Source organism: Antrostomus carolinensis, unplaced genomic scaffold (assembly GCF_000700745.2).
Source record: "Antrostomus carolinensis isolate BGI_N321 unplaced genomic scaffold, ASM70074v2 scaffold4893, whole genome shotgun sequence".
Lineage (NCBI taxonomy): Eukaryota > Metazoa > Chordata > Aves > Caprimulgiformes > Caprimulgidae > Antrostomus > Antrostomus carolinensis.
Genome location: NW_010302990.1, coordinates 10,468 through 23,016, shown reverse-complemented (window position 1 = coordinate 23,016; position 12,549 = coordinate 10,468). Strand labels below are relative to the sequence as shown.

The 12,549-nt window shown below is 36.5% G+C and overlaps 1 protein-coding gene across 1 annotated transcript in view; it reads left to right on the top strand.

Moving 5' to 3' along the window:
* Positions 1–529: 529 nt before the first annotated feature.
* The window catches only part of RHPN2 (rhophilin Rho GTPase binding protein 2), a gene marked incomplete at its 5' end in the record, with an annotated part of 16,178 nt that continues 4,158 nt past the window's right edge, over positions 530–12,549 (top strand). The window contains 10 exons of the mRNA XM_010163932.1: positions 530–645; positions 1,826–1,954; positions 4,940–5,015; positions 6,014–6,091; positions 6,735–6,859; positions 7,906–8,072; positions 10,401–10,588; positions 11,557–11,713; positions 12,051–12,170; positions 12,267–12,461. Coding sequence (XP_010162234.1) covers positions 530–645; positions 1,826–1,954; positions 4,940–5,015; positions 6,014–6,091; positions 6,735–6,859; positions 7,906–8,072; positions 10,401–10,588; positions 11,557–11,713; positions 12,051–12,170; positions 12,267–12,461 — 1,351 coding nt within the window. The remainder of the gene's footprint in view (positions 646–1,825; positions 1,955–4,939; positions 5,016–6,013; positions 6,092–6,734; positions 6,860–7,905; positions 8,073–10,400; positions 10,589–11,556; positions 11,714–12,050; positions 12,171–12,266; positions 12,462–12,549) is intronic.

Sequence of the window (12,549 nt, the reverse complement as noted above, 5' to 3'; positions counted from 1 at the left end):
AATTGTACTGCAGGTGTGAGCACTAGAAGGAACAAGAGCAGAGATCCTTAGAAAGTCTCTTAAAACTGTGAGCAGTAGTGCTGCCAAAGCCTGTTTTTGATAGTTATATTTCAAGTCTGCATATATCTCAGTACAGAACTCTTGATATTTTGCAAAGGTTAAGCAGAAGCTTCGATAGGAATTACTGCCTTGCCAGATATTGTTTTTATAAAACCTGTAGAAACTTAATAACACTCTGTCAAATTTGGTTGTAATAGCTTCAGAAGATTTTAGAGGAGAACAGACTGGCTTGCAGATGTACATAAGCTTTAAACCAATCATTTTTCTGCCTGGATTTTACTGTCAAATACTTTGGTCATGGTGTCTCTTTTGTTTTTCATGACCCAAGTTTGAGAAGGAGACACTGTCAGTAATGTAGTTAATTTGTATTCATGCAGAAACCATGCCATTAAAGTTATTAAAATTCAGTGTTACTCCCTTTTCTGTCTCTTCCAACAGCAACAAAAAAACCTTTCTTCCTTAATTCTAGGGATGTAATCCTCTGGCTGAGACTGGTCGAAGCAAACTGCAAAATCAAAGAGCTGTCCTAAACCAACAGATCTTAAGAGCAGTAAGAATGAGAGCTGGTGCTGAAAATCTTTTAAGGTATGTGTCATGGCTTCCTAGTTGTCTTGCCTGAGCAACAATTTAAAAAAAAAAAAAAACAAACCCAAACTTTTAAAAAGCTTTTTAGCTATTGCTTTTTCCCAGTCTGCCTAACCATTCCCCTAACATGCTGCGTAAATTAATGCTGGATGCTTTTTGAATCTCCCTGAAGTTTTTTTTTTAATGCTGTAGCTCTGTTTGATCAGCTTTATTACTAGTGATAATGGGAAGTGAACCTTGCTGAATTTTATGTTAAAATAAAGGTAAATGCAAAATGCTGCAAACTCAAAATAAGTTTGTTATTGTCTAATGATTTGGACTTTCTAATATAGCAGTACAATATCTTAAGCCTGGATACGAATCAAGGCCTTTTAAACTCATATGTGTGGTTATAGATAACAGTTTAAGACTCTTGAAAAGAGTAACACTGTATGGAAAATCAGCTTAGAAATAGTGATATGGTATCCTGAAATACACAAATAAGAAATCACACAGAAATCCTCTGGGGGGCTAAATGCTAATATCTACTGTCCTAGCAGTTCAAAATGTTGTAATGTAAATATAAAAATGGAAAGGAAACAAGCAAACAAAAAAATCCTATTTGCATCTGACAAAATAGAATTACAGAGAAAATTGTATTAAAACCAAATATCTTTCTACCTGTGTATTTGGCTGTAAAACATTCTGTAGTAATGGTTCTATGGGAAAGTTGTTTTCTTTTATTCTTAAGATGTGAAGTCTCAACAAAATATAAATTATTCAATTTATAAAGTGGGGAAGTCTCTTTTGAAAATAAAATGCCTCCAGAGTCCCCCCACCTCCACCCTCATATTTTCTTCTAGGAAAACAATATAATCTGAAAATAGGATAGTGATTCTGTTAAAGATGCTTTAGTTTTGTTGATTAATGTATCTGAAAATAACCCCTTAATCACACACAAAAAATTAGCATATAGCAAACCCTCTATATTTCTGCATGCTGTTATCTGGAAACTATCCCAGGCTCTCTCTTGACAGAAAAAACTAATAAATTCTGAAACATGAGGTCTTGTATTATCTCTTAAGGAGATAAAAAAAAAAAAAATCATAAAAATGCTGAGAATGCTAGGAGGGGAGTTAGCCAAGCTTATGTACAAAACCTTTTCCTCAGCAATAAAAAAAATATACGTCTCTTTCTGCAGAGCAACCACCAACAACAAAGTACGAGAGCAGGTACTACTGGAACTGAGTTTCGTAAACTCAGACCTGCAGATCTTAAAGGAGGAATTGGAAGGACTTAATATTTCAGTAGAAGTTTATCAAAGCACAGAGTAAGTATAAAGCAAAGTTACTCAATTATTAACAGATCTTTTGTTTACCCTTGGAAACAAAATTGTTTCTAGGTGAATGTGAATGCTAGACAATAATTACGTGAAAGAACAGAGTGCTTGATAGGCAGAGAACATATTTGATGGTAGATTTGTTGACTAAGGGTTAGTCTGCATATTTGTCTTTCACCTGGGAAAGGCATGTACCACTAATCCTTAGATACAGAGTTCGCTTGTTGACGAGAGGATTGTGAGAATTGAAAGCTCTTGGAGCTATATGGGGAGACACATGGCACCCAGCAGAATTTCCAGCGCTAGAATGGCTACTTGGTTCAGTGCATTCTGGAGTGAGCAAACCCAGTGATATATATCTGTTCTCAAATGCAGTGCATACAACAGTCCTCTTTAGCTGGAGAATAGAAGTGCAACACCGATTTCGAGCTCAAAGCAGACTTGAGGTAACCTTTAGGTGTGCACTTCAGTGATAGAAATGCATAAATTAGCTGTCTAAACAAGATAAAATTTGAGTAGATGAAGCTGGAATTTTTCCAAGAATTTCTCCAACCTTAAAGAGCACACTAAACTTCAAATTGCAGTGGACTCTTCAAAGATAAAACTTCAGGGCTAAAGATTATTCAGTGCCTGAACACTGCAATGTTTTCTGTATCAGATGTCTTGTTGCTCCTAAAACTAGATGTTTACTATTTGAGTAACATTAACAGTTCGAGACACAAATTGAAACACTTCATATGAGGGGAGTATAATTTTGGGTCCCTCTTAGCACTATTCTCAGTTAGGCGTTAACTTCCAGGTGGACTACAAGGAATTCTTAATGCAGAGAGACTAAGCACATTTCCAGTGGGGTATCTTTCAACTGAATGCTGCTGACCTGATGCAAAATATCTATGTTTCATTTTTCTCAAAAAGCAGTGGGGTATCTTTCAACTGAATGCTGCTGATGCAAAATATCTATGTTTAATTTTTCTCAAAAATAAACTTGTGCTAAAGTTCCTGCCCTCCACCTCCATGGCAAAATCTGACAACTATTTGATGCAAAAATGTTTTTCGTTTAAGATTTTACCAGTCTTCATAGATGCATGTGAACATAAAGAGCAGTATGAAAGTTATGGCTGTGGAAATGAGAGCATGACTTCAGAGGTACTACTCCTTCTTCTCGTTTAAGAATATTCAAAATATTTGGATTCTCAGTTAAGGCTGAGCAGTAGTTCAGGCTCCAAGGCAGGTAAAAGCCTTGTGGCTGGACAGGAGTATCCTTTTTATTCTCTCCTGATCCTACTTCCCCAGTCTGTTTTGAATGATGTTTTACCTTTCTGATGCTGTTTATTCTAAGCTCTAAAAGCTTTTTATGTTCCATCAGCTAAAATAATTCACCCCCTCTGTAACTGCTCTCCAGCTTTTAATAGCAAATAGCTATTAATAGTTGCTCTCTGAATCTATTGTGCATATAGTCATCAACATGAGGTCACACGTACAGCACTGGGTTACGCTGTATTGTGTTACACCAGTCTGAAGGGCTGGCCTTCCCAGTACTTGCTCACATCTCAGCTGGATTGAGATGCATGATGCTATTTCTACTCAGCTGAGGAAATCCAGGATCACCTCCCTAACTGTTCAGTGCCCCCATGACGTTGACTCCATGGGTGCGGCGTCTTAGAAACTTAAAAAATAGAAATTCATTTCCTTTGAATGACAAATGCTGGTGTCTACAGGGACAGTGGGTGGTACTAGAATTGATTAAATCAGTAAGTTAGGATTTCTTTTGCATGTATCTCACTTCCTTTTAGGGAAAAAGTCTTGATATAATGTGTTGTAAGTGTGTTGTGGTTTCTTCTAAAAGCCTAATCAGAAATCAGATCATTTGCACTCTTTGCAGTGGTGTTTTGGCTCTGTATCCTGGAAGTCCTTTCCAAGCTAGCAGAGCCACTTTCTGGATCATGCCAACCACTTTAAGGACTTTTCAGCAGTAAGAAAGTGATTTTGCTGGCTTTACTGATAAAACCATAAATCAATTGCACCTGTGGGATTTTGTAGTTGGTAATGGAAGGCTCTAAACAATGATTAGACGGTCAATCAGTTGTTTTCAGGAAAAAGGAAAATATCAGATAAACCTTATAATTGCCCGATACTGATCCATTAAACCTACTCAACAAACTATGTATCTGGAAGCAATTCTGACATTTCTTTTTTATAATTGGGTAATATACTTAGTGGAAGAGCAATATATGTAGCTTTTGAGAGAGAAATGGTGCTCTTTAATTCACAATAGTCTTATTAGCTAGTGTCATTTACTAACATCATCTGGGTTTATGTCTGTGATACAGATGTGTATTCTCTTGAGGATCAGATTTGGTTTTTAAGTCACAGTTCTCATCCTTACTGCCTTTTGATATTTTAGAGGTTGACTTGTTTAGAGGTTAACACCTAGTATTGTCTAGAAACCAAGTAGTTCTCAGACCTCCTATCTTAGACTTTTCACTGTTAAAGTTGGTGTAGCTTGGCCCTGCTTTTCCCTGTGTTAGACACACATCACTTCTACATATGCAACCACTGGTAGCATGTAAAATACTGAATAACTATTGATACTTACCATAGCTCTTACCGTGGCAGATCTATCTCCTGGCAGCTGTGGAGCTGTTTTCTGTCTGTCTCACTTGTGCAGATGTATAAAGGTCGAGCTAAGTTGCAGTAAACCAGCCTTTGAGAGTCTCCTTTTCTTTCCTTGAAGGAAAAACAGGCTTATATGAAAAACATCGCAAGCAAGTAGCTTTCTTCGCTCTCTTCCTGAGGAGTCACGGGACATTAAGCAGACTTTCTGGGGCAGGAAGAAACTGTTATAAACTATGTACCTTTTACCTGAACACCTATCAGTGTACAAACTTCCTGTCATCAAGTGAAACAAAAGTAATTGTCCTATCAACAGACAAACAGAAAACAAATATTTCTGAATCTTTTTGTTTTTTTCCATAGAGAGACTTTCAGCATTCCCTTGGTACCTCTTGGCCTGAAGGAAACCAAGGAAGTAGACTTTACACTTCCCCTCAAGGTAAATTTCAGAATTAATAGTTAACAGAAATTACTTCCATTTCAGATTTGTTTAAAGAAGCAGATGTAATTTATGTGTAAAATAGTTTTCACTTTATTTGACCTAAAACTGCGATCACAGTATGTTAAAAATTAACCACCAATTATTTGGGTCATTGCTCATATCTAACTAGGACAAGGAGTCAGAAGATGTTATAAGAAATCTCACTTTGGAGACAGTAGAGTTAAACCAAAGAGAATAAAAATTCCTTCTACAGTTTTGGGTTCCAATAACACTATTGATTGTTACTCTTTAAGTGTGAAAGGAAGTAGTAATGAAGATTTTACTCAGCCTAACACAGTGCTACTCCAACTTGCACAAGCTGGGCTAGCTCAGTTGGGAAGCACTAACACTGCTTGGTTGTTGGCTGATATACTTCGCTGGCTATTTGAGCCACCTTCTGTATTTTTTTGGACTACTGTGTATTGTGCAATGTAGATTTTATCTTATGGTAAACTATCTTACATCACTGCAGCATTTTCTCTGCTTTTACTTCTGTAGGTTAATCTCCATGGTCAGATTATGGTACCACTTTATGCCACTGAAGCTTTGTTAATTTAAGTGGAATTGCTCTAATATAGCTGACAAGAATTTGGCAGTCTCTTTCTGTTAACAAGTTTTTATGGTCACTTGATTCCTTTATTATTTTAGCTAACAGGGTTCATTTGTCCCTTTCAAAACCACTAAGTGTTGTTGTTTTAAAACCCAATGGAGTTGATGTAATAGGTGTTTGGTTCCTTTACATCAGATTGAAATTTCTTGTCTCGGATATCAAATAAAATTATTAGTTCTACTGTCCTTTTGTAGTCTCACTGCTATATGTTACTGTACTATTGACAGAAAGGGAGTAGCCACCATGGAAATCACAACTGAATGAATTTTGTACTGTTTGCAACTGCAGGGGAAAAAAAAGAAAGTTTAGATTAATTTTAGGTTTTTAACTTTTTTTTTTTTTTTAGGACTTTATTCTGGAACATTATAGTGAAGACAGTTCTGAGTATGAAGATGAAATAGCAGATCTCATGGATCTGAGACAAGTAAGTTCAGTATGGCATACCATAAGGTCTTTTAATCTACAGCTGTAAATAGTAACATTTGTATGGAATCAGAATATGCCACTATTACTTAAAACTTACCGTATTCTTATTGACTTCATTTCTGAGATACAGAACATGAATCTCCATTGTCCAAGAGCTTTACAGTCTGAATAAAGAATGAGTAAAGAAAAGGATGAAGTTAAATAAGGTGATTGAGCTATTGACACAATTTTGTAAATCTTAGAAATCTATTTTAAATTTAGCATGAAGAGTGTTGAAGTGAATTGATCTGGCAAAATATTGTAGTAGAATGGTGGTTATTTCTAACTATTGTTTGTTTCCAGGGTTTTACTAGAAACATATACTTTCTTTGTAGTTTTCATAAAATACCTACAATTTTTATTTAATTAACACGCACTTGCAAAACAGATCCTCTTTGTTTCCTTAAAGGTTACATGCTACTTCTGTGCAGCTGGGAAACTCTTATTTGGAACGCATCCATATGGCCTTAAGCTTGTTTTCAGATTCCACACATTTCTATGATATGCAGAAGTCCAAAGGAAGCAGAGCTTTATCCTTGGTGTTTCAGTATTCATCCTCTAAGTCAACAGAATATACTTTATTTTAATCTATTTATTTTAAGGCCTGCCGCACTCCTAGCCGAGATGAAGCTGGCATTGAGATGTTGATGAGCTATTTCCTTCAACTTGGTTATGTAGAAAACAGATTTTTCCCACCCACCAGGCACATGGGAGTTTTATTTACATGGTAAGTGTGTAGCTCATGTTTGTCTTTTGTCCTTTTTTTTTTTTTTTTTCAGAACCCTGTTAATCATTAACTGTCTTCTCTTCATGTTGGTGTGTTTCCCCTCCCACACACTCCCTGCAGTGTTTGTTGTCAGGTTTTTTTTTAGCCTTAAGAGTAAAGCTGAATACAGCACACCCTTTTCATGCTTAGAGTGAAGCCATTGGCTAGATTATGATTTGGGCTACAGGTTAGCACCAGGGAAAAAAAAAGAAAATAATCATCATTTTGGACAACTGCAGATATTTTCTGGACTCTGAACCTCGGTGCAGGAAGTAGATGGGATTATGATTTGGGCTACAGGTTAGCACCAGGGGGGAAAAAAAACCCAACAAAACATCATTTTGGACAATTGCAGATATTTTCTGGACTCTGAACCTTGGTGCAGGAAGTAGATGGAGAATGGGTCAGACCTTAATTCCCCTCCTTCAGTTTGTTAAGATGACTATTTGGGCCAGAAGAGAGGAGGAGTGACTTAATTTATTATAGTGGAGTGTTTACTACATCTGTGAGCAAAGTTTGACTTTAAATTCAGAATTTTTATTATGAAAACAGATTCATATTATGCAGCCAAGAGGAACTGTTAAATTTCTAGTCATAACTGCAAATAGAAACTTTAAAATACAAGCGATGGCGGATCTGACCATGCCAATAGCTGATATTTGGCAACATCTACGTACAAGAACATAGCAGCACATATGGATACTTCCCCAATGTACTCTCAGCCTCTGTGATGTTGTATAGGCACTTCTGAATTATATATAACATGCTCATGGAAGCACTGCTGTCAAACCTGCTGAAAACTAAACCTCAAATAAAGCCATTCGCTGGCTTGCAGCATCTGGGCTGTCCTCACAGTACATAAAGGTATTTCTAGTCACCTTTGTTTTCACTGTAGCAGAACAATTATTAAGAATTCTACTGCTCTTTTGGAAAAACAGAATTAAAATATCTGTTGTTTCAATGGACTCTGCTAATCTTAACGCTTCTTCTAATATTTGTTTCCCAAGGTACGATTCCTTCACAGGTGTCCCAGTGTGTCAGCAAAATCTGTTGATTGAAAAATCTAGTATTTTATTCAACATTGGAGCCCTCTACACCCAGATTGGAACAAGATGCAATCGTCAGACCCAGGCTGGACTTGAAAAAGCAGTTGATGCTTTTCAGAGGGCTGCAGGTACAGATTTTAAAATATTGGGAAGGTCTTTATGCAGATATTCCTAAGCTGGTCCTGACATCCTGCAGATTTCTGCATTTCCCACTGACTTCATTACACAAAAAAAGGAGGAATAGGGAAATTCAAGTAGCCTAATGAAGAGCTGAGATAAAGTTTTAATTCAAAACCTGGAACTTTAATCTGAACGTGCAGATAAAGACAGTGAATGCTGTGGTTAACTATTAACGAACTGCAGTTCAAAGGTCCAAGTAATAGCCCTAATGTCAGCTGCTTCATTGTTCATTCTTTGTTTCACTAACATAGCTGCTTTTACCTCAGTGATATTACATTAGTGTAAAATTTGTACAAGAAAGAATTTAAAGGGTTGATGAAGGGCTTAAAACCTAGTTTTCCATATGGTCTCTTCAGAATTAATCTTACTTTGTTTTCTAGTGAAATTTGCAATTTGTTGGAAGCTGACTACGTTTTCTACGTATAGTTTTCTACAGATTCCAAAGATAAACAGGTTCAAAATAATCAATCTGTCCTCCAAGCAAGGAAAAATATAAATTCTAATAAAGGGAATCCTATCCCTTGAATTAACATATTATAGAAGCTTTTGTTTTGCTTTTTTTCCAAGTAGAGTTTCTAATTTTTTTGTAAACTTTGTAAGTGTCATCTGTGCTACATGTAATGCTGAAAGACATGACCTGTGTAATTAAGATTTACTGTAAGACTGATGTCTGCACTATCAACCTGTGGCCACTGGTTTACACTGTATGGGTAGCTTTCTTAGCTACAAACTGTGGACTACAGAGTTGGATTGTCATAAAACCCCTCTTCTGAATACACAACTATTAAAAGATAAATTGATAGTATTTCTTAATGCATTTATTAAATAGGTTGTTTTTCAACCTTTGTATTTCATCTAGTAGAAATTTCAGTACTTAAGAAATTTCTCCATTTTGCTGCTTCTCCTTCCATTCTGCAAATAAAAATCACTGCTTTTTCAATGTGTTTGCAGAACAGAATTAATTCACAAATTGAAATGCATCACTTGCTACCCCGGTACCTTTGCAGGGCCCCACAGCAGTGTGCTCAGGAGGCATTTCATTGTACCTGTGCACGGCTCCGTAACACTGTTCATTATGTAGGCAGAGACATGATATAGAGCATGTATTAACTGTGCAACATTTTCCATTCAGCACAGAGAAACAGACTTTATCCTCAACAAGCTCTCAATGGGTATATACTTACCACATAAGCAGAAATATGTTGAGAATGGAAAATAAAATATTTTTTCTCCTGTATACTTTCAGTCCCTTTCAGTAGAGCACTCCATCCATATTTGGGATGTACCTGGCAAGTTTGGTGTAGGGTTTTGTGGTTTTTTGGGGGGGGGGTTTTGTGCAAAAAGGCAGAGAAGGCCATAATTCAAATTTTTGTAAGGGTATATTAATAAGTTAAGAGATACAAGTGTAACACAGGAAATGAAAAAACTCAGAAACTGGTAGTAGGAAAATACAGCACAACATGGCCAGAACTGAATGTAGTGGCAAGAAGTAAGATTACAGAAAGCTGGAACACTTAAAAACCAGAGGCCTTACCCTTACACTTTTGTAGTATTATCAGCAATTAGCAGGCTAATAGAACTCACTAAACCAGTTGGATGACGTGCATGCTGAAGGTGAAACTGTTACTTAATATTTGCACTACAGTTAGTGTTTGGTTTTAATTTGATAAATGATAGAAACAATTCATATGTTGGTGGAACCAAATGTCTAGAGCAGAATCTTATTTTACCCTATTAAATATACTGTTCTAGTTTACTTACAGGGATGGAACTGAGCTTTCGTTGGGGCACACAATGCACTTAGCAGCATCTGAAAAGGAAATTAATACTTAATTAAGTTTATATGTTTGTGTTTTTTCCTTCCATCCAAGGGTTCTACTGTCACCTCTGTGTAGTTGCATGGATTTCTTTTTCTTTCTTGTCCTATGTATGAGCCCTAACTTACTACTCCCATATACAAGTCATGTTCAGTTCAGCCACAGCTTTATTGTCAATCACAAGAACTATTATGAGCAAATCTGAAGGCACTGCCCTTAAAACTTGTAACTTCTATTGCTCCTCTGAACTGTGACTTTGAGAACTGTGCCTGAAGATGTTTGATGGCAATTCAAAGCAAAACCTGTAAGTCAGTTTAATGTGTACTAAGAATCCCTTCAGATTGCTGTAGTGCAATACTAGAAAGTATACTTTCAATCTTAATTATTATGGTACATGCTAGAATTAAGTTCACTTGTTTCTGTCTTTGTAATGCTGACAAAACCATTTTGTAATTTCAGGAGTCCTCAGCTACTTAAAGGAGACCTTTACTCACACACCAAGTTATGATATGAGCCCAGCAATGCTGAATGTACTAGTAAAAATGATGCTTGCACAAGCTCAGGAGTGTGTTTTTGAGCAGATTGGTCTTCCTGGAATACGCAATGAGTTTTTCACACTAGTGAACATGACACAGGAAGCTGCCAAGGTAAAATATGAGACTTAAAATTTAGTCTTTAAAATAACTGTTTACAGTGCTGTGTGCTATGGCCTCTAGTAATATTAACAGAATTTATTAAACCTAAATATTAAGAACCATTACTAAAAACCAGAAGTAACAAGGGACAGCTCCCAGGCTACAATGAGAATCACAACCTTTCAGAAGATTAAAACACAAATAGCTGCAATTTAGATACCATTATTTTAGAACTGTTATGACTTTTTTTTTTTAAATTTGTGATTCATGAAGTTTAATAGAAATATGCTGGGACACCTGGGTAGTCAACTTGCCGAAGGTTTTTTTTGTAAGCTATTTATCATATTGCTCTTTCAAACAGTACAGATCTTGTCCACAGAACAACATACAAAAGGACAGGGTTGTTTGTGTAGTTCTCTGTTCAGTATTGAACACAACCTGTCTTATTTCCCAGCAGCTTGAGGTTATGCAAACCTAAAAAGCCTAAATCCAAAAGAATAACTAAATTGTAACTGGGGAAGGACCCTGCTGAGCAGAGCTGTCTTGGGACTTGCCTGAAAAATGGGGAGGCAGGCTGTGCCCCAGAAGGTCATGTTCATGCTTGGTTGGGGTTCTTGACATCAACAATTGGGAGTGCCAACAAGATGTGAATATACTTTCTGAGCCACTTCAGAGTAGCAGATATATAATTGGTTCCACGCTAAAAAAATGAACTCTGAAGCTATATAGATTGACTTAGTCCCTCTGTTCTTGTACAAAATTGATTTACTTTTGTTGTAAGGGAAAAATCAGAGCTGGAATTTCCGATTTCCTCAAAACTTACTTCCATTGCTTTCTAACAGTCTCTTTTTTTTTTTTTTCCCCCCACTCTTTGATGTGATTCACATAAAATTATCTTAAGGCTGAATAAAATATCCCTTACTTGAGCTCCTAATAACTAATGTTAAATTCTCATACTTTAATTCTGTGCTTTATTTTAGGTGGGAGAGGTTTACATGCTGGTTAACACTGCAATGAATCAGGAACCAGTGAAAGAGAATATCCCCTATTCCTGGTCTAAACTGGCACAAATAAAGTCAGACCATTACAAAGCTCTGGCACATTACTTCATTGCCACCATTCTGTGTGACCATGAATGTAAGAATTGTACATTTTCTATATATTTATATAAATAACAATAACAAAAACACAAACAGTTATAATTTGGTCTATGAATAAGACTAGGAGCCAAGAATTTAGGGGGTTTCAGTATGTGTCAATTCTTGTCAATATGTTCCAGTGTGTAAGTATTACTTGCATATTACAGATGATAAAACTAATAAAAGTTCTAGAAACTCAAAATTCCCATCAATGTATGTATGTAAAAATATTTGACTGCATTTGGGAGAGAAGGTGGTAATAACTAAACAACACACCTAAAGGAACAGGGCACCAAGAGATGTGTCTGGTTATTGTCCTATATCAATTATTACAGTGCAGTCCGGCGATGACGAAGATCAGCAGGAGAAAGCCTTGTCCCAGTTGTATGACCACATGCCTGAAGGACTGATGGTTCTCACCGTTTTAAAGGACAAAGTTCAGAGAAAACAACTAGGTAACTGCCAGTTTCCCACTGCTGCTAGATACCATTGAAAATTACTTTGTATTTATTGTCTCGGGATGACAACCAACAGCTTCTCACCTTTTTCAGGGAAAGCGCATTTACGCCAAGCCATTGTTTACCATGAAGAAGCTCTAAGAGTCTGTGGTCTGTGCAAAAAGCTTCGAAACATCGATGTTCTGCAGGAGGTTCTGACAGCTGCACATAAGCGCTCACTTCTCAAATATGCTCAGCAAGAGACAGAAGATGACTTTCTCAGTCTAATCCAGGCTCCAGATATCCTCCGTAAGTGTGTACAGCTATAAATAAAGGGTATCTAACCATACATCTGTATGATTTCATAGAGATATGCCTTTATTTTTTATATATATAT